The sequence below is a fragment of the Pongo abelii genome, chromosome 18 (assembly GCF_028885655.2).
Source record: "Pongo abelii isolate AG06213 chromosome 18, NHGRI_mPonAbe1-v2.0_pri, whole genome shotgun sequence".
Lineage (NCBI taxonomy): Eukaryota > Metazoa > Chordata > Mammalia > Primates > Hominidae > Pongo > Pongo abelii.
This window is the reverse complement of record NC_072003.2, coordinates 73,358,133-73,386,060: the sequence shown is the minus strand read 5'-3', so window position 1 is coordinate 73,386,060 and position 27,928 is coordinate 73,358,133. Positions and strand designations below refer to the sequence as shown.

At 54.5% G+C, this 27,928-nt stretch overlaps 1 protein-coding gene across 21 annotated transcripts; it reads left to right on the top strand.

Moving 5' to 3' along the window:
* The first annotated feature begins 727 nt into the window (after positions 1 to 727).
* Positions 728 to 27,928, top strand: FCSK (fucose kinase). 21 transcript variants are annotated; one of them, XM_063717749.1, is made up of 25 exons: positions 728 to 2,315; positions 5,583 to 5,645; positions 10,840 to 10,943; positions 11,294 to 11,445; positions 12,751 to 12,801; positions 13,739 to 13,864; positions 14,491 to 14,563; positions 14,982 to 15,079; positions 15,492 to 15,572; positions 16,463 to 16,582; positions 16,765 to 16,936; positions 17,917 to 18,029; positions 18,572 to 18,673; positions 18,783 to 18,953; positions 20,135 to 20,199; positions 20,577 to 20,947; positions 21,723 to 21,933; positions 22,122 to 22,288; positions 22,384 to 22,605; positions 22,944 to 23,087; positions 23,242 to 23,361; positions 25,913 to 26,100; positions 26,192 to 26,291; positions 26,827 to 27,050; positions 27,396 to 27,928. In XM_063717749.1, exons 3-25 carry the CDS (start codon positions 10,862 to 10,864, stop codon positions 27,519 to 27,521), a joined length of 3,279 nt encoding a protein of 1,092 aa, XP_063573819.1. In that variant the 5' UTR covers positions 728 to 2,315; positions 5,583 to 5,645; positions 10,840 to 10,861; the 3' UTR covers positions 27,522 to 27,928. The 21 variants fall into 21 exon arrangements, with proteins under 21 accessions (XP_063573819.1, XP_063573822.1, XP_063573814.1 ...); XM_063717752.1 differs by having other exon boundaries at positions 27,226 to 27,928; XM_063717744.1 differs by having other exon boundaries at positions 16,741 to 16,936.

Below are 27,928 nucleotides of genomic sequence, written 5' to 3'. Positions count from 1 at the left end.
CATGCCTGTAATCCCAGCTACTCAGGAGGCTGAGGCAAGATAATCACTTGAACCTGAGAGGCGGAGGTTGCAGTGAGCTGAGATCACACCACTGTACTCCAGCCTAGCAACAGAGTGAGACTCTATCTCAAAACAACAATAACAAAAAAATTGGCCAGGCTGATCTTGAACTCCTGACCCCGAGTTTTCTGCCTGACTTGGCCTCCCAAAGTGCTGGGATTACAGGCATGAGCCACCTTGCCCAGCCCTAATTTATATATATGTTAGAGATGGGGTCTTGCTATGTTGCCCAGGCTGGTCTCGAACTCCTAAATTCAAGCCATCCTCCCACCTTGGCCTCCCAAAGTGTTGGGATCACAGGCGTGAGCCCCTGTGCCCAGCTTTAGGCTCCTTATTAACAACAGATTTGGAAAGTACATTCTTGTAAGAAAAATTCAAACAATACAGATAAAGCTCAAGTTCTCCCCGCTTGTCCCCACCCTTAGCAGTCTCTCCCTAGCATGCATTCGCTTCCAGCCCTGTTCCTGTGTATCCACACACTGTCCATAAACATTATTTTTTATTTGAGGGGCTTCCCATACATATTGCTCTAGAACTTGCTGCTTTTCCCTTAACATGATGTCTTGAACATCACTCCCTACTGAACATATAGAACATCTGTCTTGCATGGATGTGCCTAGTTTAGTTTTCCAGTTGTAAACCAAAAAGCACCAGAGACTGGTCTCAATCAATTTACAAGTTTATTTTGCCAAACTTAAGAATGTGTGCGCCTGGGAGACAGGTCTGTACCTTTCTCCAAAGATGATTTTGAGGGCTTCAATATTTAAAGGGGAAAGGTCAGATACTGGGGAAAGAGGAATTTTTTTTTTTTCCTTTTTTTAGACAGGGCCTCACTGTGTTGCCCAGGCTGGAGTGCAGTGGCGCAATCTCAGCTCACTGCAACCTCTGCCTCCTGGATTCAAGCGATTCTCCTGCCTCAGCCTCCCAAGCTGCTGGGACTACAGGTGCACGCCACCATGCTCAGCTAATTTTTGTATTTTTAGTAGACGGGGTTTCACCATATTGGCCAGGCTGGTCTTGAACTCCCGACCTTGTGATCCACCCGCCTCGGCCTCACCAAAAAGCTGGGACTACAGGTGCAAGCCACCATGCCTGGCCTGAAAGAGGAAATTTTTAAAAGGCATGGGTAGGTAAGAGGCAAATGGCTGCATTCTTCTGAGTCTTTGATCAGCCTTTCACATGTGAGAGGGAGATAGAGGACTAGTCACTTATGCATTCATCTAGCTCAGTGAATATGCATTTTTACATAAGAAAAAATAAACATAGGGCAGAGGAAGCAATGAGATATGCATTTGTCTCAGGTGAGCTGAGAGATGACTTTGAGTTCTGTCAAAGTCCAGCACCTGTGAAGATAAGCTATCAATTTACATTGTCACTGAAATTCCACAGAACTGTTTTAGGATACAGATTTGGGGGCACACAAGGAATTTCCTAGTGGGCAAATTGTGAGGGCCAGGCCATATCTAGCTTTTTTATCTTTGTAGTTATCTTGTTTAGGAATAAAATGGGAGGTAGGTTTCCCTGATGCAGTTCTCAGCTTGACTTTTCCCTTTGGCTTAGTGACTTTGGGGTCCTGAGATTTATTTTCCTTTCACATAGTAACCTAGAGAGAGACACTCAGAGTATTTCCAGTTTTCGTCTATGACAATCAATGCTGCCATTCACAACTTTCCCCAAAGCTCCGCAGATCCCCTCCTCATTACGGAGTTGGAAAGTTTCTTCCCAAAGGGCCCACGTGATGAAACCAGCGCAAACCTTTCCAACTGCAAATCCAATGGCAGCTGCTTCCGCTTGGGCAAAGCGTGAATTTTTTTTTCCTCCATCAGTGGATTTTTCTCCAGAGGAAAGCGGAAGCTCCTGGTGCCGTCCAGAAGGGGTTAAAAAAACAAAACAAAACAAAACCCAAACCAGAAAACAAACAAACAAAAAAGCAACACATTAACTTGGATCCCGGAGTCCCAGAAAACGGGCCTGTGTCTTTAAGGCTCATCGGTCCTCTGGGAGTTGTAGTTTCATGGGTCCTGGAGCGGCCCCCTTCCCATCTCCCTTCTGGATCGCAGCCCCGCTGCCTTTCAGGAAAGCGCTGCCCCGGCCACCCACGCTGGCCTGTGAGGTGGCTCCGAGCGTGCTTTTTGTCGGGAGGGGGCTCGGCCGTTGGGGGCGCGGAGGTGAAACTACACTTGCCAGCGTGCACCGCGAGGGTCGCGCAGCCCCGCGTTAAAGAGCCCGCTCCGCCGAGCGCCGGGCGACGGCAGGTAAGTCAGTCCTCGAGGGTCGCCGCAGCGCCCCTGCGCCCCCGCAGCTTTCCAGTGCACCCTCCCTGACTGAGAGCACCGAGTCGACCCGCGGACCGCCCGGGTCCTGACAGGGAAGAGTCCCCGGGAGCTCTGCGGTGCCGCGGGAGCCCACAAGGGTTTCTGCGCTCCCGCGTCCCCTTGGCCTGGGTCTTCCAAGGGGAGCCCCGCGACCCGGCTAGTGCGGCGGGACTTGCTGGCAGCTGGGACCGGGAGGGATGCGGGCCTCAGAGGATCCTCACCCTGAGGCAGGTGGGGCCCTGGATGCCGGCGCTGCTCTGATTTTACTTTGAGGCCGCTTCTCCTGTCTCAGTTTACCCGGCCAGGGCTCAGTATTTATTATGTACGAATCTCAATGATACGCTGTTGGGTAATTTACAACACGATTTTACTCCCAAGTAACTTCTTTCGGTCTGTTATTCAGAAGGCAGCAAATCAGAGTCCTCCGTGAGCCTTTTTTTCCTCTTTAAAGTTCTAAAATGTGCAGTCCCTGACCCACCTGTCTTCAAAAGGTTCACATGAAGAGTTCTTAGTACTTTTATTCTATTTCTGGCTCCCCAACACCATCCCAGTCTTGGACAGCGTGGCGCTGAGGACACTAAAAAATATTTCAACTTGATCTCAGCAGATGAGGCCCTATTGAAAGTGGGTAGAGGCCGGGCGCCAAGGCTCATGCCTGTAATCCCAGCTACTTGGGAGGCTGAGGCGAGGGAATCTCTTGAACTCAGGAGATGGAGGTTGCAGTGAGCCGAGATCACTGCCACTGCACTCCACCCTGGGCGACAGAGCGAGAGTAGGTCTCAAAAAAAAAAAAAAAAAAAAACCAACACCACCAACAAAAAACCGCGAACCTTAGGGCCCTTAGGGCACACTTTCTCAGGACCTCTTGAGATTGTGTAACTCCCCCAAACTATTAATTAAAAAAAAGGCCGGGCGAGGTGGCTCACGCCTGTAATCCCAGCACTTTGGGAGGCGGAAGCAGGTAGATCACTTATGGTCAGGAGTTTGAGACCGCCTGGCCAACATGACAAAACCCCGTCTCTACTAATAATACAAAAATTAGCTGGGCGTGGTGGTGCACGTCTGTAATCCCAGCTACTTGGGAGGCTGAGGCAGGAGAATCACTTTAACCTAGGAGGCAGCGATTGCAGTGAGCCGAGATCGCGCCATTGCACTCCAGCCTGGCGACAGAGGGAGACTCTGTCTCAAAAAAAAAAAAAAAAGCCAGGAATGGTGGCTTACACCTGTAATCCCAACACTTAGGAAGGCCAAGGCGGGAGGATTACTTGAGTCCGGGAGTTGTAGGTCAGCCTGGGCAACAAAGCGAGACCCCATCTCAACAAAAAATAAAAAACTAGCAGGACTCATGTATAGTCGCAGCTACTTGGGAGGCTGGGATGGGAGGATCGCTGGAGCCTGGGAGTTTGAGGCTGCAGTAAGCTGTGATCACATCACTGCATTCTACCCTCTGGTGACAGAGCCGGACCCTGTTTCTCAAAAACAAAACAAAACAAAACAAAAGCCTAGCCTGCCTGTGCTATTAAAGGAATGGCAAAAGCCAAAATTACTTTTGCACCAACTTAATGGCTATGTTTCTGCTTTTTAAACTACAGTTTTCTTGTCTAGAGCTTCAGTGAGATAAGAGCCAATTCTTAGGACTGTTGGGTGGGTCATATGAAGTGACACTGATGTGCCTTTGCCATAGTGCCTGAAAAAGCACTCTATATGTATTAGCTACCTGTATCATTTTACCTTTTGTGTTAATCTCTCAGGGGATGTCCTTCAGCCTTGCTTGATTCCCGAGGCCTTCCATGATTTTTTTCTTCTTCAGGACAATCTTTAACTCAGAGAATGTTTGAGAGCTTCCAGTCCTTCCTCCTTCAGGGACAGGTTAAACTCTCCTGCTTCCTTGCCTGGCTGGAAAGATTATCATTCATTGAGCCACTGATGTGTGCCACATACTTTACATTGTATTTCATGCTGAAAACAGTCCTGGGAGGTTGATGTCTTTGGCCTTAAATTTCAGATTAGGAAACTGAGGCTTAGAGAGGTTAAGTAACTGCTGGGCACGGTGGCTTACGCCTGTAATCTCAGCACTTTGGAAGGCCGAGGCGGGTGGATCCCAAGGTCAGGAGTTTAAGACCAGCCTGGCCAGCATGATGAAACCCTGTCTCTACTAAAAATACAAAAAATTATCCAGACATGGTGGTGCACGCCTGTAGTCCCAGTTACTCGGGAGGCTGAGGCAGGAGAATCGCTTGAACCTGGGAGGCGGAGGTGGCAGTGAGCCAAGATCACGCCACTGCACTCCAGCCTGGGTGACAGAGCGAGACTCCATCTAAAAAAAAAATAGATTAAGTAACTTGCTCAGGATCCTACAGGAAGCAGGAAGAGGTAGAGATGGGGACAGAGCCTTTTGGGACTGATACGCAACCCAGGACTGTTCCTCTGCCCCTGTCATTAGTAAGGGATACTCTCCCGACTCTGGCCATGACCTGTCACCTGCCCATGTCTCTCTATCACTATGCTGAGATGAAGACTGGGCTCAGACCTTCTGGGCCATTGGACTCTCTTTGAGGCATTTCTTTCTTTTTTTTCTTGAGACAGAGTCGCTCTGTTGCCCAGGCTGGAGTGCAGTGGTGTGATCTTGGCTCACTGCAGCCTCCGCGTCCTGGGTGCAAGTGATTCTCCTGCCTCAGCCTCCTGAGTAGCTGGGACTACAAGTGCGCATCACTACACCCGGCTAATTTTTGTAGTTTTAACAGAGATGGGGTTTTGGCATGTTGGCCAGGCTAGCCTTGAACTCCTGACCTGAAGTGATCTGCCCACTTTGGCCTCCCAAAGTGCTGGGATTCTGGATGTGAGCTACCACATCTGACCATTTCAAGCATTTCTTTCTTTCTTTCTTTTTTTTTTTTTTTTCCTCAGACAGGGTCTGGCTTTGGTCCAGGGTGGAATGTAGTGGTGCCAGTTTACTGCAACCTCTGCCCCCAGGGCTGAACCAATGCTTCCGCCTCAGCCTCCTGAGTAGCTGGGACTATAGGCACATTCACTATGCCTGGCTAATTTTTGTATGTGTGGTTTTTTTTTTTTGGTAGAGATAGGGTTTGTCATGTTGCTCAGGCTGGTCTCAAACTCCTGGGCTCAAGCCATCCGCCTGCCTTGGCCTCCCAAAGTGCTGGAATTACAAGTGTGAGCCACTGCGCCTGGCCTCTTGCTGTCTTTCAGTGCGTTTGCTTGGGACCAGATATCATTATCACTATCACCTGAATAAGGATCCAAAAGACCCAGGTATGTTGCAACTTTGACTATAGCATCTCCTGGCCTCTGTGAAGTAGAGAGAATAGGAGATAATAATATTTATCTTGCAGGGTCTAAGGGTGTTGTCAGGATAAAAAAAAAAAATCACAGCACCTTAACTGTGGTCCAGAGTGCTCAGTCCTAGTGGCTATTATTAATTTTTTTTTTCTTTTTTTTTTTTGAGACAAAGTCTCACTCTGTCACCCAGGCTGGAGTGCAGTGGAACAATCTCTGCTCACTGCAACCACCGCTTCCCAGGTTCAAGCGATTCTCCTGCCTCAGCCTCCTGAGTAGCTGGGATTACAGGTGCCCGCCACCATGCCTGGCTAATGTTTGAATTTTTGGTAGAGATGGGGTTTCACCATGTTGGCCAGGCTGCTCTCGAACTCCTGACCTCAGGTGATCCACCCGCCTCGGCCTCCCAAAGTGCTGAGATTACAGGCGTGAGCCACCATGCCCGGCCTATTAATTTTAATTTTATTTTTTTTTGAGACGGAATCTCACTCTGTTGCCCAGGCTGGAGTGCAGTGGTGTGATCTTGGCTCACTGCAACCTCCGTCTCCCAGGTTCAAACGATGCTCCTGCCTCAGCCTCCTGAGTAACTGGGATTACAGGGGCCTGCCACCACGCCTGGCTAATTTTTGTATTTTTAGTAGAGACAGGGTTTACCATGTTGGCCAGGCTGGTCTTCTGACCTCAGGTGATCTTCCTGCCTTGGCCTCCCAAAGTGCTGGGATTATAGGCATAAGCCACCGTGCCTGGCCTCCTGGTGGCTATTATTACTAAAATCATCCCTCCCTTGTATTTGTTTAGGCTTTGTCATAATTATAATAGATAATACATACTAAGCGCTTTATATGTATTTACTCCTTTTGTACTTCAGCTCTACAAAGTAGGTTTATTGTAGTGGTTAAGCAAGTGGACCCTGTAGTAGCCTGGGGAGCATGAATTTAAAAATTAATTAATTAAATTTAAAAATAAATTAATAAAAAAAAAAGGCTGAGGCAGGAGGATTGCTTGAGTCCAGGAGTTTGAGACCAGCTTAAGCAACATGGCAAGACCCAATCTCTTAAAAAGAAAACAAACAATGAAAACCTTAGCTAGGCGTGGTGGCGTGTGCCTGTGGTTCCAGCTATACAGGAGGCTGAGGTAGCAGGATTGCTTGGGCCTGGGAGGTCGAGGCTGCAGTGAGCTATGATTGCACCACTACACTCCAGTCTGGGTGACAGATTGAGACCCTGTCTTTAAAAAAAAAAAAAAAGTAAAAAAGGCAATAAAAAAAGAGGCCAGGCATGGTGGCTCATTCCCAGCACTTTGGGAAGCCGAGGCAGGTGGATCACCTGAGGTCAAAAGTTTGAGACCAGCCTGGCCAACATGGTGAAACCCCGTCTTTACTAAAAATACAAAAATTAGGCGTGGTGGCACATTCCTGTAATCCTAGCTACTCGGGAGGCTGAGGCAGGAGAATTGCTTGAACCCAGGAGGTGGAGATTACAGTGAGCTGAGATTGTACCACTGCACTCCAGCCTGGGGGATACAGTAAGACTCCATCTCAAAAAGAAAAAAAGGTAATAAAATGGATACTCTGGAAAAGTTTAGTTTCAAACTTGACTCTGACACTTGCTAGCTTTGGCAAGTTACTTCATCTCTCTGTGCCTTATTTGTTCGTCTTTTTTTTTTTTTTTTGTAGAGTCGAGGTCTCCGTAAGTTGCCCAGGCTGGTTTCCAACTCTTGGGCTCAAGCGATCCTCCTGACATGGCCTCCCAAAATGCTGGAATTATAGGCATGAGCCACCACACCCAGCAGTTTCTTCATCTTTTTTTTTTCGAGATAGATTTTTGCTCTTCTTGCCCAGGTTGGAGTGCAATGGTGTGGTCTTGGCTCACTGCAACCTCTGTCTCCCAGGTTGAAGTGATTCTCCTGTCTCAGCCTCCCAAGTAGCTGGAATTACAGGTGCCCACCACCACACCTGGCTAATTTTTGTATTTTTAGTAGAGATGGGGTTTCACCATGTTGGCCAGGCTGGTCTCAAACTCCTGACTTCAGGCAATCCACCTGCCTCTGTATCCAAAAGTGCTCGGATTACAGGCGTGAGCCACCACATCTAGCCTCTTTTTTATTTTTATTTTTTTTTGAGACGGTTTCTTGCTCTGTCGCCCAGGCTGGAGTGGAGTGCAGTGGCGTGATCTCTGCTCACTACAAGCTCCGCCTCCCTGGTTCATGCCATTCTCCTGCCTCAGCCTCCCAAGTAGCTGGGACTACAGGCGCCCACCACCATGCCCGGCTAATTTTTTGTAGTTTTAGTAGAGACGGGGTTTCACTGCATTAGCCAGGATGATCTCGGTCTCCTGACCTCGTGATCTGCCCTCCTCGGCCTCCCAAAGGGCTGGGATTACAGGTGTGAGTCACCGTGCCTGACCCTTTTTTTTTGTTTGAGACAGAATCTCGCTCTGTCGCCCAGGCTGGAGTGCAGTGGTGTGATCTCGGCTCACTGCAACCTCTGCCTCCCGGGTTCAAGTGATTATCCTGACTCAGCCTCCCGAGTAGCTGGCACTACAGGCACGCGCCACCACACCTGGCTAATTTTTGTATTTTTAGTAGAAACGGGGTTTCACCATATTGGCCAGGCTGGTCTCAAACTCCTGACCTCGTGACCCGCCTGCCTCGGCCTCCCAAAGTGCTGGGATTACAGATGTGAGCCACCGCGCCCAGGTGGCAGTGCAGTTCTAAGTTGCCTGCCAGAGGAGTCTGGAATCTCACAGGAATAGGTGTTTCAGTGTCCCAGCTGTACTCAGTCATTGGTTGTGAGAAGGTTGGTTCGAAGTGTGGCCTCCATGTAAACAAGGTGGGAGATTCAGATCGTAGCAGCTGGGGGCGTCTGTTAGTTACACTCCCTGCTGCAGCTGACCTGAGGGTTAGAGGTGCCTACGGCCATACAGTGAATTGGTGGCAAAGTCGGAGGGAGGGCTTAATGGGTGTCCTGGGAGAAGCCTTCACGCTCAAGTGCCTGGCTGGGATCTCTAGCTGGAATTTCCCCTCTGGATTTCCCTTCTGGGCTGAGTAGGGAATGGAGCAATTTCTGACAGAGGCTTTTGCTGAAGGCATGGGTGTTGCTGAGTGGTGATGTCCTATCAGCCTCTTCTCTTCTGGTGGCAGCAGAGCCTGGCATGAAAAGAGCCTGTGGCTGAGCTTCAGATTTCCTGTCACTTTGGCTGGGGTGTGGGCTGACCACCAGATGTGTGCTCAGGGCGCAGCTCAGCCAGTGGTGAGCAGCTTACTTGCATGGGCTTTTCCCATGCTGAGTTTTGAGGGCTGGAGGGAGGAAATGGGGGTGCTGCTTTGTGGGACAGCAATGGGAGCCCTGCCAGAGGTGAATGTGCAGGTATTCCTGGGGACTTGTTGGTCTCGGGGAGGCCAGGGGCTCAGGAGTCAGATTGGTTTTCCATCTGGCAGGAGTGCCGGCAGGTTGGGGGAGACAGGGGTGGGGGTGAAGCCAAATCTTTGGCCTTGCTTTCCCCCTACTTGCCGAGAGTACTCTGGAGGAAGATGGCGGGCAGGTAGGGCTGCAGCCCCCGCTGGGCTGGCTGAGACCCCTGGGAAGGGAGGTCTCCGAGTACCTGCTCCTGCAGCTCTGAGTGCATGTGCGCTCCCCACAGCTGCCCCCCTCTCCAGGGAACCCCCATCAGCTTGAGGAGCCTGGGGGGTAGGGTTAGGCATTTGCTCTTGCCTTCCTTTCCCCCTTGCTTTGGGTGGCCCCAACTCTTACCCCATCCTGCTGCCCTCCTTTCCTCCTTCCGGGGCACACTCCCTGGGGAATCACACCCATCCACGTTCTGGAATGTCAGCAGACACGCTGACCACGTGACCCAGCCAGCCATCCGCCTTGGTGTCCACCTAGGGAGATGAAATCTTCTGTTCACACGAACCTGTCTCCGGAGGTTCATAGCAGGACTATTCATATCTGCCAAAAACTGGAGACGCCCCAGATGCTCTTCAGTGGGTACATGGAGAAACAGATGCGGCCCATCCACGCGAGGGAACACTGCTCCTCCGAAAAAAGGCTTGGGCCACAGATATGCACAATGACTTGGATACATCTCAGAGGCATCATGTTGGATGAAAGAAGCTAATCTCAAAAGATTATATTCCATTTTATTTGACTTTTTTTGTTTTGTTTTGTTTTGAGGGTCTTGCTCTGTCAACCAGGCTGGAGTGCAGTGGAGTGATCATGGCTCACTGCAGCCTTAACCTCCTGGGCTCAAGCCGTCCTCCCACCTTGGTCTTCCAAAGTGCTGGGATTATAGACGTGAGCCACTACACCTGTCCTGGCCTTTATTTTATTTTAGTTAATTAATTGGAGATAGGGTCTTATTCTGTGACCCAGGCTGGAGTGCAGTGGTACAGTCATAGCCCACTGCAGCCATCATCTCCCAGGCTCAAGCAGTCCTCCCACCTTAGCTTCCTGAGTAGCTGGAACTACAGGCACACGCCACCACACCTGCCTAATTTTTGTATTTTTAGTAGAGAAGAGGTTTTGCCATGTTGGCCAGGCTGGTCTCGAACTCCTGACCTCGGGTGATCTGTCCACCTCGACCTCCCAAAGTGCTAGAATTACAGATGTGAGCTACCGTACCTGGCCTGTTTGACATTTTTTCTTTCATTTATTTATTTTTTTTGAGACGGAGTCTCCCTCTGTCGCCCAGGTTGGAGTGCAGTGGCGTGATCTTGGCCCTCTACAGCCTCCGCCTCCTGGGTTCAAGCGATTCTCCTGCTTCAGCCTCCCGAGTAGCTGGGATTACAGGCATGCCCCGCCACATCCGGCTAATTTTTGTATTTTTAGTAGAGATGGGGTTTCACTATGTTGGCCAGGCTGGTCTCCAACTCCTGACCTCAGGTGATCCCCCCACCTCAGCCTCCCAAAGTGCTAGGATTGCAGGCGTGAGCCTCTGCACCCAGCCGACATTTTTTAAGTTGATGAAACTATAGCTTTAGAGAGCAAATCAGTGGTTGTCAGGGCTTAGGTGGGGAGGAGAGGTTGCATGAGAAAGTTTTTTTGAGTGTAGATAGTGGTGATACCAACACGAATCTATACACGTGTTAAAATCATAAAATTGTATATAAAAATAATTAATTTTAGTTATGATGGTTTAAAAAATAGTTACATCTATTTATATTGCTGTCTCAGGAAGCCCCTCTGCTTGGCCAGAATGGAGCAGCCGAAGAGAGTTGATTGGACAGTCATCATTCTGACCTGCCAGTACAAGGACAGTGTCCAGGTCTTTCAGAGAGGTAGGGGACTCCCCTTCCCACCTTGCCCGTAATGGAGAACCTCCCTCCCCTTCTTGGCTATGTTCCTCCAACCCCAGGTGCCAGGCCGACCTGGGTTCAAACCCAGATTGCACTTCTCCCTAGCCATGTGACAGCATACGTGGCATGTCATTCCTTGTGCCTCAGTTTTCTCATCTGTAAGATGGGAGTAATAGGACTTCTCTCACTAAGTTGAGTGAAGATCTGATGGCCTCCTACATGGAAAGCTAAGTCAAGGAAGATCAAACACTGATGATCAGTAGGCTTGCTCAGGTGCTTTGGGCCAGGGCAGAGAGCTGGGGGGCAGGTCCCAGTGTCTCTTCTGACCCTAGAACTGGAAGTGCGGCAGAAGCGGGAGCAGATCCCTGCTGGGACGCTGTTACTGGCCGTGGAGGACCCAGAGAAGCGTGTGGGTAGCGGAGGAGCCACCCTCAACGCCCTGCTGGTGGCTGCTGAACACCTGAGTGCCCGGGCAGGCTTCACTGTGAGTGCTCACCAGGGCCACCTCCCTGGTCTGTGTCCTTGCTGGAACCAGGTCATTTCTGAGATCCCCAGCTCCTCTGGCTCCATCGCCCTGGCCAATTCGGCATTGGCCTCAGTTTTTATTTCTGTAAATTGGGCGGACTCATCTCTGCCTTGCCGTCCAAGTGAGGGCAGAAGGCAGGGCCAGCTTTTGCAGTGTTTTTAGAGAGTTGGAGCCAATATCTCAAAGTGAGGCTTTCTGGCTTCTCTTGAAACATTCAAAGGTCTTGCTAGCCTGGGCTGTCGTCCCCACATGGCAACTAACTGTTCACTGGAACTGAGATGCGGCTGCCTGCTTTGGGCAGGGCATGTGAGTCAGCATCCCTGCTGGTCCCGTGTCTCCCATGCAACCAGCCACTTCACCCGGTCACCTTGTCTGCATAGCACCTTTGTGTGCAGAGTGAGGGTGAGCACAGGCTTGGACATGCTCTGCAGAGGAAGATGGCACCAGCAGGGGAGGGGACCACTGTAGCTGCCATGGCGCTGACTCCCCTAACTCACCCAGCCAGCCCTCAGCTGTTGTTGCCTATAACCTCCCCTTCAAAACAGACAGCAGAGGCCGGGCACGATGGCTCATGCCTTTAATCCCAGCACTTTGGGAGGCCGAGGTGGGCGGATCACCTGAGGTCAGGAGTTGGAGAGCAGCCTGACCAATGTGGTAAAACCCCGTCTCTACTAAAAATACAAAAATTAGCCGGGCCTGGTTGCACATGCCTGTAATCTCAGCTATTTGGGAGGCTGAGGCGGGAGAATTGCTTGAACCCGGGAGGCAGAGGTTGCAGTGAGCCGAGATCATGCCACTGCACCCCAGTCTGGGCAACAGAGCGAGACTGCATCTCAAAAAAAAAAAAAAAAAAAAAAATTTAAGAGGTAGCCAGGCGTGGCGGTGCACACTTGTAGTCCCAGCTAGTTAAGAGGCTGAGGTGGGAGGCTCACTTGAGCCCAAGAGACCGAGGCTGCAGTGAGCTGGGATCATACCACTGCACTCCAGACTGGGTGACAGAGTGAGACCCTGTCTCAAAACAACAACAACAGCAGCAACAAACCAGCCAGCAAGAAGGTGGCCCAGGTGGAGGGCCCTGGGCTCCCTTATCCAGGAGGGACCAGGGCTGCCCCTTGTCTGCCTGTGGCCATTGGTTTGACCTTGCCTTTTGTCCCTTGGGTACCTGAGTGGATTTGTGTTGGGGTCTCTCTCTGGATTCGAGGGTGCCATCCTCCAGGGCATCTGCCTGAGGCCTCTGTTCACAGGGCTTTCCCACTCCTGCAGGTGGTCACATCCGATGTCCTGCACTCAGCCTGGATCCTCATTCTGCACATGGTAAATGAACTTCAGGGCAGGGGCCAAGCAGAAAGCCAGAATCCCAGTTTGTGGAGTTAAGCAGGACTTCAGGGGTGTTCTGCCACAGTGTGTGTGCAAAATGAAATCTGAAAGATTCTAAATGTCCAAAAATTGGGAATTGGCTAAATATATACCACATATTTTCCCAGCAGAATATTAGATTGAAAGGTCCATCTAGGGCCGGGCGCAGTGGCTCACGCCTGTAAATCTCAGCACTTTGGGAGGCCAAGGCGGGAGGATTGCTTGAGCCCAGGAGATCGAGACCAGCCTGGGCAACATGGTGAAACCTCATCTCTATAAGAAATACAAAAATTAGCCGCCATGGTGGTGCACACCTGTAGTCCCAGCTACTCAGGAGGCTGAGGTGGGAGGATCGCTTGAGCCTGGGAGGTTGAGGCTGCAGTGAGTTATGATTACACCACTGCACTCCAGCCTAGGTGACCCTGTCTCAAAAAATAAAAATATAGGCTGGGCGCAGTGGCTCACATCTGTAATCCCAGCACTTTAGGAGGCTGAGGCGGGCAGATCACGAGGTCAAGAGTTTGAGATCAGCCTGGCCAGCATGGTGAAACCCTGTCTCTACTAAAAATACAAAAAATTAGCCAGGCATGATGGTGCATGCCTGTAGTCCCAGCTACTTGGGAGGCTGAGGCGTGAGAATTGCTCGAACCCGGGAGGCGGAGGTTGCAGTGAGCCAAGATCACACTACTGCACTCCAGCCTGGGCAACAGAGCAAGACTTCATCTAAAAAATTGCAGTGCAATGCAATGCATAATATAAAAATATATTGTAGGAGAAAATATCAAGAGAACATTTTTTATCAGCCCTCCACTGGATGGCTTTGTGCCTGCACAGCTGATGAGGTGGCCTTGGGCTCTGTGCACCGGGGCTTCCTCACCAGTCCCCCGACTCCCAGGGTCGAGACTTCCCCTTTGATGACTGTGGCAGGGCCTTCACCTGCCTCCCTATGGAGAACCCCGAGGCCCCTGTGGAAGCCTTGGTCTGCAACCTGGACTGCCTGCTGGACATCATGACCTATCGGGTGAGGCTGGGTGGTGGTCCGTGGTGCCTCGTCCCAGATAGAGCCACTTCCCTCCCACTGTTCCCCCAGGTATGATCTGTGCTGGCTCAGCTGGGAGAAGGAATGGTTTTGAGGGTGCCTAGTGTTAGTTAAGAGCTTCAAGAAGTTAGTTGTGTCTGGGGGCGGTGGCTCATGCCTATAATTTCAGCACTTTGAGAGGCCAAGGTGGGAGGATCGCTTGAGGCCAAGAGTTCATGACCAGCCTAGGCAACACAGCAAGACCCCATCTCTACAAAAAATTTTTTAAAAAATTACCTGGGCATAATGGCATGCACTTGTAGTCCCAGCTACTCAAGAGGCAGAGGCAGGAAGATCGCTTGAGCCCAGGAGTTTGAGGCTTCAGTGAGCTACAATCGCACTACTGCACTCCAGCCTGGGTGACAGAGTGAGACCCTGTCGCAGTAACAACAAATAAGTTAGTCTTGGTCACATGGGGAAGGTTGTAAACCCAGGTCAGACAGAGGGTAGGGGCAGACCAGGTCTTGGAGGCCCTTTTTACTTCAACAGCACAGTATCCTTGGGCAAGGAGGGGGCAGATGAAGGGCTGGGCCAGGCACCAGCTATGTTCTGTCTCTTTCCCCCCGCAGCTGGGCCCGGGCTCCCCACCAGGCGTGTGGGTCTGCAGCACCGACATGCTGCTGTCTGTTCCTGCAAATCCAGGTGAGCCTGAAACTACCTGGGACCGCCTTCCTCGTCACAGCCACAGCAAGAAGCCAGCTCTGCCCTTCTTGCCCACCCTGCCTCTGGGCCTGCCCTGCTGCCCTGTTAGACGGGAAGCTGGAGGGTGTGGAGAATGAAGCCCGACGGAGGCAGGGCTTCTCCTGCTGTGCCTCAGTCTGTCTGTCTATAGGACAGACAGAAGCAGCTCTGCCCCTTCTGCCCCACAGGGCTCTGCGGAAGAACTTTGGGAGAGGAGGGTTGTCATTCTCCCAGGGGAATGTCCATTTGGCTTGGAAACTGTATTTCCCTTTTAGAGGTGCCCGGGTGCCGCAGCCCTGGGCTCTTGCTTCTTCCTGGCGGGGAAATCCCTGCCTTGGGTGGAGGCTCCTGGGAGCCTCCTGACTGCCCCACCCCACAGGGATCAGCTGGGACAGCTTCCGGGGAGCCAGAGTGATCGCCCTCCCAGGGAGCCCGGCCTACGCTCGGAATCATGGCGTCTACCTCACTGACCCCCAGGTAGTGCCCCGGGGGCAGTGGAGCCGGCTGGGGCAGCCTTCCTCCTGTTGGTGGGCAGCCTCCCCCCTGTCAGTGGGCAGCCTCTCATCCTGGATTTCCTGGCATGTTCCTGAATCCAAGGAGTTTCCTCTGTGGCAACGGCACCGGTGCTCCCTTACTCTCGCCAAAAATGCAGTTCACACCGACCGCCTGCCTGGTCTCTGTGCCCGGGCCTGGGGCTGCAAAGACATTTAAAGCCTGCCCTCTACCATCCTGGAATAGAAATCTCAGGCCCCCCTGAGAACGCCAGCAACTGCCAGCCTTGCGTCCTCAGCTTTCCTTTGGAGAACACCCTTGCTGCCACCTGTGGCTGTGGCCTCCTTCCAGATCCCTTCCTGCTCCCTCCCCTGATTCTGTTTCTCCCTGCACATAGGGCCTCGTTTTGGACATTTACTACCAGGGCACTGAGGCAGAGATTCAGCGGTGTGTCAGGCCTGATGGGCGGGTGCCACTGGTATGGCTGCTGGGCCCAGGTTGCAGGGCTTTGGGGACCTTATGGGACAGGGAGGGAGGGTTTGACTTCCTTCGATTCCTTCTAGAAGCCTCCAGGACAAGCTAGAGCTAGAATCTGAGGACAGGATAGCCTTGGAATTCAGGGTCTTGTCCTGAACCACAAAGCCTAGAACCAGGTGGGCAGGGTGGCTCACACCTGTAATCCCAGTACTTTACAAGGCTGAGGCGGGTGGATCAGTTGAGGTCGGGAGTTCGAGACCAGTCTGGGCAACATGGTGAAACCCTGTCTCTACTAAATACAACAATTAGCTGAGCACAGTGGTGTGTGCCTGTAATCCCAACTGCTTGAGAGGCAGAGGCTCGAGAATCGCTTGAACTCAGGAGGCGGAGGTTGCGGTGAGCAGAGATTGTGCCACTGCACTCCAGCCAGGGTGACAGAGCCTGACTCTGAATGAACCCCCTGCCCACTGCAAAACAAAACAAAACAAAACAAACCTCAAAAACTCAAACAAACAAAAAAAGAAAGCCTAGAACCAGAATGTGAGCAAGTTAGGGAATGCGGTTGGGAGGAGGCCTAGAGCCAGACTCCGGGAATGCTTCCAGCATGAGAGGCAAGGATTGGAGAGACATGGAAATCTGGGAGTGGACCATGGCGAGGGTAGAGAACTGGGTTCGGGAGAAGGCCTGACAGTTGAGGGGGTCCCAGAAGGTGCCTTGGTGGGAGCTACCCCAAGTAAGCCTGGAGTCTGGGTGCTGGAGTGGTCAGAAGGTGACACTCCCTGCCTGGTGTGGCACTCAGTTCATGTGGCCCATCTACATGTACCCTCCCTGACTTGTACCAGGGCCTGGTCCGGGGCCCTCCATCTCTGATCCTTTTGGGGTCCTTTCCAGGTCTCTGGGGTTGTCTTCTTCTCTGTGGAGACTGCCGAGCGCCTCCTAGCCACCCACGTGAGCCCACCCCTGGATGCCTGCACCTACTTAGGCTTGGACTCCGGAGCCCGGCCTGTCCAGGTGACTGGGGGAGGGCAGGTGGGGGGGCCTGGCTTGGGGACGAGGCACTGTGTGACCTCAGGCCAGCCACTTCCCCTCTCTGGGGCAGAGTCTACGCAGACGGGACTGCCCTGGTTCAGCCTCAGAACTTGGGGGCTGAACCCCTGCCATGCCAATAGCTGTGCTTCTTCCCCTTCCCCCAGCTGTCTCTGTTTTTTGACATTCTGCACTGCATGGCTGAGAACGTGACCAGGGAGGACTTCCTGGTGGGGAGGCCCCCAGAGTTGGGGCAAGGCGATGCGGATGTAGCGGGTTATCTGCAGAGCGCCCGGGCCCAGCTGTGGAGGGAGCTTCGCGATCAGCCCCTTACCATGGGTGGGTACCGCCTCTCAGCTCCCTGGGGTGGGGAGACGATGGGAGTGAGGACCTCAAGAATGGAGCTGCTCACTGCGTGCTGGGCCAGGCAGCCCTCCTGTCCTGTGCCAGAGCCCCCCACTGAGCTACCTCCTTCCCCTTCCTGTCTTCCTTTTGTCTCATTCCTGGGCTCTCCCAGCCTGTCCACTTTTGTTTTTTTGTTTGTTTGTTTGTTTTGTTTTTTGAGACGGACTCTCTCTCTGTTGCCCCGGCTAGAGTAAGGTGGTGCGATCTCAGCTCACTGCAACCTCCGCCTCCTGGGTTCAAGCGATTCTCCTGCCTCAGCCTCTTGAGTACCTGGGATAATAGCCATGCATCACCACACTCGGCTAATTTTTGTATTTTTAGTAGAGATGGGGTTTCACCACGTTGGTCAGGCTGGTCTTGAACTCCTGGCCTCAGGTGACCCGCTTGCCTTGGCCTCCCAAAGTGCTGGGCTTACAGGCATGAGCCACCATGCCCGGCCCTAACCTGTCTGCTTTCTTTTTTTTTTTGAGACAGAGTATGGCTCTGTTGCCCAGGCTGGAGTGCAGTGGCGCAATCTCGGCTCACTGCAACCTCTGCCTCCCAGGTTCAAGCGATTCTCCTGCCTCAGCCTCCTGAGTAGCTGGGATTACAGGTGCATGGCACCATGCCTAGCTAATTTTTGTATTTTTAGTAAAGGTGGGATTTCACCATGTTGGTCAGGCTGGTCTCGAACTCCTGACCTCATGATCTGCCTGCCTCGGCCTCCCAAAGTGCTGGGATTACAGGAGTGAGCCACTGCGCCTGGCCAACCTGTCTACTTTCTAGCTGTGTGGCTTTGGGCAGGTTCCTTACTCAGCTTCCCCTAACAGGCTCATTGCCACACCTGCCCCCATGTGTCTCTGCTGCTGGGAGGCAAGCCTGGCCCCTGAGTCGCAGCAGGCATGGGGTTGGGGTCAGTACTTATGTCTTTACAGCCTATGTCTCCAACGGCAGCTACAGCTACATGACCTCCTCAGCCAGTGAGTTCCTGCACAGCCTCACACTCCCCGGGGCTCCTGGGGCCCAGATTGTGCACTCCCAGGTGGAGGTGAGACTTCCCTGCCCCTCTGGTGCCTGCTGGGTGCCTGGGGTCAGGTGGGATGTAGATTCCCGGGAAGAAAATAGCCAGCACTTGGAACAGATGCCCTGAGTGCAGGTGTTACCCTCGATTTACACATGAAGTGCCGGAGGCTCAGAGAGGCTAAGTAACTTGCTTAAGGCCACAGAGCCAGTAAGTGGCCAACTCAGGATTCTGCATCGAGCTTGCCTGATTGAGGAGCTAAAGGAGACCTTTCTTTGGGGTCTGCCTGGGGTGACAGTGGTGGGCCTGGGTCAGTGCCGTCCTGCTGAGGAAGGGGACAGGTAGGGTTCAGAGGTGGCCCCCAGGGTGGCAAGGTTGGGCATAACTGGACAGGTGGGTTGGAAATAGGCCTCGGGCTGGGGCCAAGGCAGGTCCAGAGAGGAGTCTAGGGGGCTGCAGGGCAGGGGAGCAGTAGGCCTGGACGCTTTGCCCCCTGATGCTTGGCTTGGGAGGAGAGTTGGGGCAGCCCTGGCCCTTGACCCTCATGCTCTTCCTACCTGGCTGCACAGGAGCAGCAGCTCCTGGCAGCCGGGAGCTCTGTGGTCAGCTGCCTGCTGGAGGGCCCTGTCCGGCTGGGTCCTGGGAGCGTCCTGCAGCACTGCCACCTGCGGGTGAGGCCTGAGCGTGTGGGCAGATTGGGGCGAGGGTGCTGGCATCCCATGTATGTTGGGGGGTGTCAGGTGCTTGCCCACCCAGGATGCCTGCCCTGTCCCCCGCCAGGGCCCCATTCACATAGGCGCTGGCTGCTTGGTGAGTGGCCTGGATACAGCCCACTCCGAGGCCCTGCATGGCCGGGAGCTGCGTGACCTTGTCCTGCAGGGACACCATACGCGGCTACACGGCTCCCCGGGCCGTGCCTTCACCCTTGTTGGCCGTCTGGACAGCTGGGAGGTAGGCAGTCACCCTGCATTCCCTCACCCCCATCTTCAGGCTTTGGGGAGTACCAAGGAATCCTGGCCCCCACCCCACTGCAGGGTTCTCTGAGCCCTGGCCCGTGGGACAGGCTGTGAGGAGGGTAGGATATAGGGAGAAGAGGATGAGGGAGGAGGTAGGGTGAAGATAGGCTGTGAGACCAGCAGAGTCTCCACAGGCTTTTACCTCCCTCCTTGAATCTGCTCTGCCAGGTGGGCTGGGTGGGGATTTTGTTTTTTTTTTGGAGATGGAGTCTTGCTCTATCACCTAGGCTGGAGTGCAGTGGCCCAATCTCAGCTCACTGCAACTTCCGCCTCCCAGGTTCAAGCAATTCTCCTGCCTCAGCCTCCCGAATAGCTGGGACTACCAGTGTGCACCACCACGCCCAGCTTAGTAGAGATGGGGTTTCGCCATATGGGCCAGGTTGGTTGGGTGGGGATTTTTTTTTTTTGAGACTCGCTCTGTCGTCCAGGCTGGAGTGCAGTGGCGCAGTCTTGGCTCACTGCAAGCTCTGCCTCCCTGGTTCACGCCATTCTCCTGCCTCAGCCTCCCGAGTAGCTGGGACTACAGGCGCCCACCACCACGCCCGGCTAATTTTTTTGTATTTTTTAGTAGAGATGGGGTTTCACCATGTTAGCCAGGATGGTCTCGATCTCCTGACCTTGTGATCTGCCTGCCTCGGCCTCCCAAAGTGCTGGGATTATAGGCGTGAGCCACCGTGCACGGCTGGGTGGGGATTTTTATCTCCATCTGACAGGCTAGAGACTGAGGTTCAGAGAGGAAGGTAACCCGCCTTGGGCTGCAGCCCGTTGTGGTGGGCTGGGCCTGGAACCCAGGGTTCTGCTCCAGATTTCTGGCACCTTGGCAGGAGTGTTGGGGCTGCAGGGCTGAAAGCAATTTCAGAAATGGCTCCATGGCTGGGTATAGTGGCTCACACCTGTAATCTCAACACTCTGGGAGGCTGAGGTGGGAGGCCAGGAGTTCATACCTGCAGTGAGCTGATTGCGCCACTGCACTCCAACCTGGGTGGGTCAAGTATGTGCTGTGTCTGTCTTCCTGCCCTCATGTGAGCACTTGAGCAGCTCCCGGCCCCCTGGCCTAGTGTCTCTAACCCTTTCCTGTGGCCCCTGCAGCCCTGACTGCTTACTCCTCTCCCCCAGAGACAGGGGGCAGGCACATATCTCAACGTGCCCTGGAGTGAATTCTTCAAGAGGACAGGTGTTCGGTAAGGTGGACATCCCTAGGGCCTCTGTGGGCCTGGGCAGCTGGGGTGACTGCTGCTCTTTGAGGTGTGTCCCTCCCCTGCCCCAGAGCAGCACGGGCTGTGCTACCATCCAGGGGCCTGGGTGGTTTTGGGCAGCTGGATTCTCTCCAGTACTTTCCCCCGGGCGGCTCCCAGTCTCTGGCTGTGCTGACTTTGGCAGTCTTGTTCAATGGTCTGGGAAAGGATGTCAGGTAGCCTGGCCCCCGACCTGAATTGCCCACTTATGCTCCCTCGGAGGAGTCTGTCCTGTCCCCATGAACTGACAGGCGGCTCAGGGCTTGGGGAAGAGACTGGAGCTTTTGCTTCCCTCCTGGGAATGTGCCTTCTCCCCACATCAGAGCCTGGGACCTGTGGGACCCCGACACTCCGCCCGCAGAGTACTGCCTTCCCAGCGCCCGCCTCTTTCCTGTGCTCCACCCCTCGAGGGACCTGGGACCCCAGGACCTGCTGTGGATGCTGGACCGCCAGGAGGATGGGGGCGAGGCCCTGCGAGCCTGGCGAGCCTCCTGGCGCCTGTCCTGGGAGCAGCTGCAGCCGTGCCTGGATCGGGCTGCCACGCTGGCCTCTCGCCGGGACCTGTTCTTCCGCCAGGCCCTGCATAAGGCGCGGCACGTGCTGGGGGCCCGGCAGGACCTCAGCCTGCGCCCGCTGATCTGGGCTGCTGTCCGCGAGGGCTGCCCCGGGCCCCTGCTGGCCACGCTGGACCAGGGTGAGTGTGCGGGCTGGTAGTGCTGCAGAATTAGGCCAGGGGCACCTGCCCTCTCTGTCCTCTGGGCCATCCCCTGAGGGGACTAGGGGGCCATGAGGTGCTCAAGCAGGGAAGGGGCATGCTGGAGTTTATTTTTAGGATTCTGGAAGGCCTCATCCTTGTCGGTGGGGTTTGGTCTGAGGTTGAGGCATGTTCATCCTTGTCAGTGGGGTTTGGTCAGAGGTTGAGGCCTGGCAGCTGAGCTCTAGGTCCTAGGCACATCGGCAAACCCTGCGTGCTCTGTACTGGGTGCCAGGATGTGGGTGCAGAGCGTGGTGAGGGGACAGAGCCCCCAGGGCACATGGTCATCTCTGCATGAGGTCCCAGGCACACTTCTGGGGGCTCACAGCCTTAGCCTCCTAGGCCGTACCTCGTGGAAGGTCCCAGGGACCATGGACTTGAATGGTATTGAAGCCACTCACCCAGAGCCACACGCCTGGCTGGTGGTGAGGCTGAGACCTGAACCCAGGTGGTTTGAGCCCAGAGCCTGAGCTCTTCACCACTATGGGTGTCCTGGGTGGGGGTGAAGAGACACCTATGGGCTGGGACTGGCAAGACGAGAGGATCTCTGCCAGGCAGAGAGTAGGAGTGCAGTTACAGTCAAAGATACATTGTGGGCAAAAGCCAGGAGGTGTGAGGGGTCTGGCGCGTTTGGGGACTGTTGAGTAGCCTCTCGTGGCAGAGGATTTTGAAGACAGGCCTCCTCCCCTGCCACCCCCAACGGCTTGTCCCTCAGTTGCAGCTGGGGCAGGAGACCCTGGCGTGGCGGCACGGACACTGGCCTGTGTGGCGGATGTCCTGGGCTGCATGGCAGAGGGCCGTGGGGGCTTGCGGAGCGGGCCAGCTGCCAACCCTGAGTGGATGCGGCCTTTCTCATACCTGGAGTGTGGAGACCTGGCAGCGGGCGTGGAGGCGCTTGCTCAGGAGAGGGACAAGTGGCTAAGCAGGTGTGTACTAATGGAGGTCAGATCCCTTGGATAAGCCCCTGGCTGTCTGGGAAGTGGACCCTGATGGAGGAAGCCCAGAGAGAGGTGGGGCTCCCTTGGGTACCCCGGGACAGTCAGGTCTCCAAAGCCAGGCAATCTGCCCCCAGCTTGGGGCTGCATGCCACCATCCCTCCCCCTTCTCTTGGCAGGCCAGCCTTGCTGGTGCGAGCAGCCCGCCACTACGAGGGGGCTGGGCAGATCCTGATCCGCCAGGCTGTGATGTCAGCCCAGCACTTTGTCTCCACAGAGCAGGTGGAACTGCCGGGACCTGGGCAGTGGGTGGTGGCTGAGTGCCCGGCCCGTGTGGATTTCTCTGGTGAGCCCCTTGTGGCAGGTGGGGTTGAGGGTAGCTGCCCCAGAGCCAGGCTGGCAGCTTCTGTGACCAGCTTGAGTCTTGCCACACTGCCATAGGGGGCTGGAGTGACACGCCACCCCTTGCCTATGAGCTTGGCGGGGCTGTGCTGGGCCTGGCTGTGCGAGTGGACGGCCGCCGGCCCATCGGAGCCAGGGCACGCCGCATCCCAGAGCCTGAGCTGTGGCTGGCGGTGGGGCCTCGGCAGGATGAGATGACTGTGAAGATAGTGTGCCGGTGCCTGGCTGACCTGAGGGACTACTGCCAGCCTCATGCCCCAGGTCAGGCACCCTGGGACCTCTGCAGGTGGGGCTGGCCAGCTGGGGGCTGGGGGCAGAAGCTAGAGACTGCAGGCCAGTGGGGTCTGGCCTGAGGGCCAGCCAGTCTGGCTGAGGAGCCTGAAGGGAAGGAAGGGGCTGGGAGTCAACCTGCAAAGATGACACGTGTCCCTGTCTGGGAGCCCAGAGGCCCTTTTGTGGCTTGGGGATGGGGCCAGTACTGCTACTGGGCTTTTGTCCCGCCGGATGAGTCCCGCACTGGGCTGGGAAGTCCAGGGTGGGTGGGTGTCTGCGTCTGCCCTTCGAGACTGAATTCCTTTCTCATGCCTGTCCTTCTGCAGGGGCCCTGCTGAAGGCGGCCTTCATCTGTGCGGGGATCGTGCATGTCCACTCGGAACTCCAGCTGAGTGAGCAGCTGCTCCGCACCTTCGGGGGCGGCTTTGAGCTGCACACCTGGTCTGAGCTGCCCCATGGCTCTGGCCTGGGTGAGCGGGCCCTGCCTCCTGCTACCCACCGACTGTCACAGCCCTCCAGCCTTGCCTGTGATCCCCCTTCCTGGCCTCTGCCCTTAGAGGGAGTCAGGCAGGCCTGGGCAGGGTGGAGGCGTTTCATGTCTGCTCTCTCCTCTCTGCCCCGCAGGCACCAGCAGCATCCTGGCAGGCACTGCCCTGGCTGCCTTGCAGCGAGCCGCAGGCCGGGTGGTGGGCACGGAAGCCCTGATCCACGCAGTGCTGCACCTGGAGCAGGTGCTTACCACTGGTATGTGACTGCCCTGGAGTTGGGGGAGGTCACCAACACTTTCCCAAGGGCCCGCGGGGGGAGTGGGGCTCCCCTGGATTTGCATGTGATTGGCCAACAGCCACATGACTGTGCTGCTGTTGAAAATACTTTCCTTCTAGTCACTTTGACCTTCTCTGGTCGTTATCAACTTGAAATGTTCTACCTCCCAACGAGCTGTTTCACGAGCATCTACTGAGTGCCAGATTCTGTGCTGTGCCTTTTTTTTTTTTTTTTTTGAGATGGAGTCTCACTCTGTCACCCAGGCAGGAGTACAGTGGCGCGATCTCAGCTCACTGCAAGCTCTGCCTCCCAGGTTCACGCCATTCTCCTGCCTCAGCCTCCCGAGTAGCTGGGACTACAGGCGCCCATCACCACGCCCGGCATTTTTTGTATTGTTAGTAGAGACGGGGTTTCACTGTGTTAGCCAGGATGGTCTTGATCTCCTGACCTCATGATCCGCCTGCCTCGGCCTCCCAAAGTGCTGGGATTACAGGTGTGAGCCACCGCGCCCAGCCTGCGCTGTGCCTCTCGTGCTTGTTGGGACCAGCTGCGCCCGGCCTGTGCTGTGCCTCTCGTGCTTGTTGGGACCAGGTGCTGTGCTTCATGACTGTGCCTATCCAGGGCTGTGCTCAGGTAGGGCTGGGCAGAGCTGGTTTGGACCTTCTGCCTGTCCTTCTGGCATCGTGCCCTTACTTGAGATACGATCACCTGTGCCCCCGCCCCCACCCCTTGGCCATATGGTGGGACAGCAAGAGCCCAACAATGACTATGATCTAATGAATGTCACCAGCGCCAGGCTTCTCACTCCTTCTGGCCACCGAACCCCCTGGAACCCATGGCCAGTGTAGAGCAGCCACAGCTTGTCTGGTTTCAGGTCCACCTCAGGGTGTGAGGCCCCGTCTCCAGCACACCCCTGGAAAGAAACTGCTGCAAAGGCCTACTGAAGCCTGACTGTGGTGTTTTCTGTCACTCTGCAGCTCAAGCCTCTCATTTCACTGTAGTGACTCATATCCCATAATCGGTAGTCATTAGCAAAAGGAGCAGATGGGGAAGCATTTTCAGTTTTCTTTTGAGGTGTACCATTCAAGTTCTACATTTGGCCAACGGACAACTATTTGTTGAGAACCCACTCTGTGGGGCCCCAGGGATAAAATGAGCAAAAATGGGGTTCCTGCCCTCAAAAGTCCTGTGGTCTCCTGGAGCCAGACATTAATCAATAACTACTCAGGTGCATGTGTATTACAAACTGTGCCAAGTGCTTTGAAGCAAAGGGGCACAGTTAAGTCTTGACATTTCAGGACTTAGCCACTTTGCAGCCACCAGGTTTTGGCTGCAAAGTTCCAGATGGCTCCCGTCTTTTGCATTTCATACTTTAAACCCTTGCAGGCCCTTCCCGAAATATCAAGGGCCTGTCCCAGAAGCAACTCAAGTTTTGTTATTTTTAATTTTTTTTTTATTTTTGAGATGGAGTCTAGCTCTGTCACCCAGATTGGAGTGCAGTGGCGCCATCTCAGCTCACTGCAACCTCTACCTCCCGGGTTCAAGCGATTCTCCTGCCTTAGCCTCCCGAGTAGCTGGGATTACAGGTGCCTGCCACCATGCCCGGTTAATTTTTTGTATTTTTAGTAGAGATGGGGTTTCACTGTGTTGGCCAGGCTAGTCTTGAACTCCTGACCTCGTGATCCGCCCACCTTGGCCTCCCAAAGTGCTGGGATTACAAGCGTGAGCCACCATGCCCGGACTAGTTTTGTTATTTTTATGCAGCTACAGGGAGGAAAATGATACATACCTTTCATTACTGAAGATGGAAAGATGTGTAAGTTAGATAAGAGAAAAACAGATCCTGATGACCTTCCTTCCAACATAAACCACCTGTCAGAAGACGGTGCAGGGAGACTCAGGCTACAGGGAAGGTATCTGTCAGCCTCTCCTCTGACTAAAACTCCCCTAGGAGGGGCAGAGGTCAGTGTAAAATGTGTATTTTTTGAGACAGTCTCACACTGTCACCCAGGCTGGAGTACAGTGGTGCGATCTCAGCTCACTGCAACCTCTGCCTCAGCCTCCCCAGAAGCTGGGATTATAGGGCGTGCACCACCATGCCTGGCTAATTTTTGTATTTTTGGTAGAGATTGGGTTTCACCACGTTGGCCAGGTTGGTCTCAAACTCCTGACCTCAAATGATCTGCCCGCCTTAGCCTCCCAAGGTGCTGTGATTATAGGTGTGCGCCATCGTGCCCGGCCATAGTGTAAAATCTTTATCCTTCAATGTGGTTTATCCCAATTCCAGTTATACATTAGGTCTAAAACAAAACTCAGGCCTTGGGAATTCCAAGCTTTGCCCTGGCGTGAAGCCCATTCCTTTGCTGGGATTGTCCTGGGGACAGAAGCTGCATAGCTCACTGTCCTGTGGAGTTGAGGGAAGCTATCTTTCCACACTGGTCTCAGCAAGGGGTGCAGGGCCGGGAGCCTAGGCTGGGAAAGCAAAGCTGGGCCAGATAGACTCCAACAGTGACAGGCCCTGGGCTCACAGGAGGTGGCTGGCAGGACCAAGTAGGTGGCCTAATGCCTGGCATCAAGGTGGGGCGCTCCCGGGCTCAGCTGCCACTGAAGGTGGAGGTAGAAGAGGTCACGGTGCCTGAAGGCTTTGTCCAGAAGCTCAATGACCACCTGCTGTTGGTGTACACTGGCAAGACCCGCCTGGCTCGGAATCTGCTGCAGGTGAGCTCTGGCCCCAGCATGAGGGAGGCAGGCAGGGGGCCTGCCGGCTGGGCCTGGGTCCTCACCGCCCCTTCTCCTGCCCCGTCCGCAGGATGTGCTGAGGAGCTGGTATGCCCGACTTCCTGCTGTGGTGCAGAATGCCCGCAGCCTGGTGCGGCAAACTGAGGAGTGCGCTGAAGGCTTCCGCCAAGGTGAGGGGCTTCCTCCGGGGGGGTCAGGGCACTGGGAGCGAGTATCCTGTCACTTGTGGGTTTGAGGCCAGGGTCATCTGCAGGCTTGGCACAAACTCCAGATATTCGGCCTCTGGGAACAGAAACCTACTCTGTCCTCTCCAGGGTCTCACATTTAGGGGAAAGCCACATCTGAGGACAAAATTTTCATCATGGGAAAGGCCCTCCAGCCCTACCTAACAGGAAGCAGAGAGGGGAAGGGACTCAACCCGTGGCTGAGTTCCAGGGAAGTCTGAGCTGGGCAGGGCCCCCAGTGTGTGGCTTCACAGCTCCCTAGACGCTGACTGTGCTGGGTGTGGTGTTGGTTGCTTCCTGCACATTGGTCCTCAGGCAGTCCTGGGAAGTGGGCTTGTTACTCCCGGCTCCAGCCGGCACTGGAATCCGGCTTCTTTACCATGACACTGGCTCAACAGCACGTCCTGGCACTTCATGCAATCTCCAGATGGGCGCTGAGTATCTTGGCCCAGGCACATCACTCCCCTCTGCCCCACCTCAGGAAGCCTGCCTCTGCTGGGCCAGTGCCTGACCTCATACTGGGAGCAGAAGAAGCTCATGGCTCCAGGCTGTGAGCCCCTGGCTGTGCGGCGTATGATGGATGTCCTGGCCCCCTACGTGCATGGCCAGAGCCTGGCTGGGGCAGGCGGTGGAGGCTTTCTCTATCTGTTGACCAAGGAGCCACAGCAAAAAGAGGCCTTGGAGGCGGTGCTGGCCAAGACCGAGGTACTGATGGGGCTTGGGTTGGTCAAGAGACCTCTGGGGGCAAGAGACCTCACTGTGGCCCACCAGTTAACCAGGGGCTATATCTGTAAGTCTCCCTGGTCCTGCAGGCCCAGCCCAGCCTCCAGAAGGCCTGAGATTTATCCAGAGCCTTCTAAATACTTCCTGTCCTGTCCAGGGCCTTGGGAATTACAGCATCCACCTGGTTGAAGTGGACACTCAGGGCCTGAGCCTGAAGCTGCTGGGGACCGAGGCCTCAACCTGTTGCCCTTTCCCATGAAGCTGGCTTCTCTCTGCAACAGGAGAAAACCTGGAGCTACAGTGTCCCCCATCTTCCTTGCCCCATAGGAACCTCCACCTCCTACTCCCCACCCACCTCTGCGAATCTGCTCTCAAAGGAAGCTGACCAGAGCAAGACCTGGGCAAGCAGAGAGTGCCTGGGACAGGACTGTGACCTGGTGGACAGTGGCCTAGGTGTAGCCTCTGTTCCTCCTGGAGGTAGGAAGGTCCCAAGCTTAGTATCCCATGTGGCCTTTACAAATCCTATGGCTGGCCTTCTCATTCCACGAGGGCCCTGGAAAGGGTTGACAGCCAGCCTTGGCATATGGCTAGGAGTCCCTTGGCAAGGCCAACCCTGAAGAGGCCCTTCGAGGCATTCCTTATGGCCTTCCTTAAGAGTTGTAGACTTCACGCTCAAGCCTCATGGGAGTGTGGGAGTGAGGGTGGCGGTCCCTTGCCAAGTTGGTGGCAGTGACCCAGCGATTCACTGCCATCCCAGGCCTTAACCAGCAAAACTATGGACCGTGCCAAGTGACCTGGTGCCTGTGGGAAGTGGGTTCTCAGGACTGGCATTCTTGGAATAAATTCGCTCTGTCCTTGCA

Bases quoted from the DNA above. Each gene is read 5' to 3' on its own strand.
- FCSK (XM_063717742.1), top strand. From the start codon at position 10,862: ATGGAGCAGCCGAAGAGAGTTGATTGGACAGTCATCATTCTGACCTGC. The intron at 23,088-23,241 runs GTGAGCGGGCCC...TCTGCCCCGCAG, and splicing joins GCCCCATGGCTCTGGCCTGG to GCACCAGCAGCATCCTGGCA. The intron at 26,292-26,826 runs GTGAGGGGCTTC...GCCCCACCTCAG, and splicing joins CGCTGAAGGCTTCCGCCAAG to GAAGCCTGCCTCTGCTGGGC.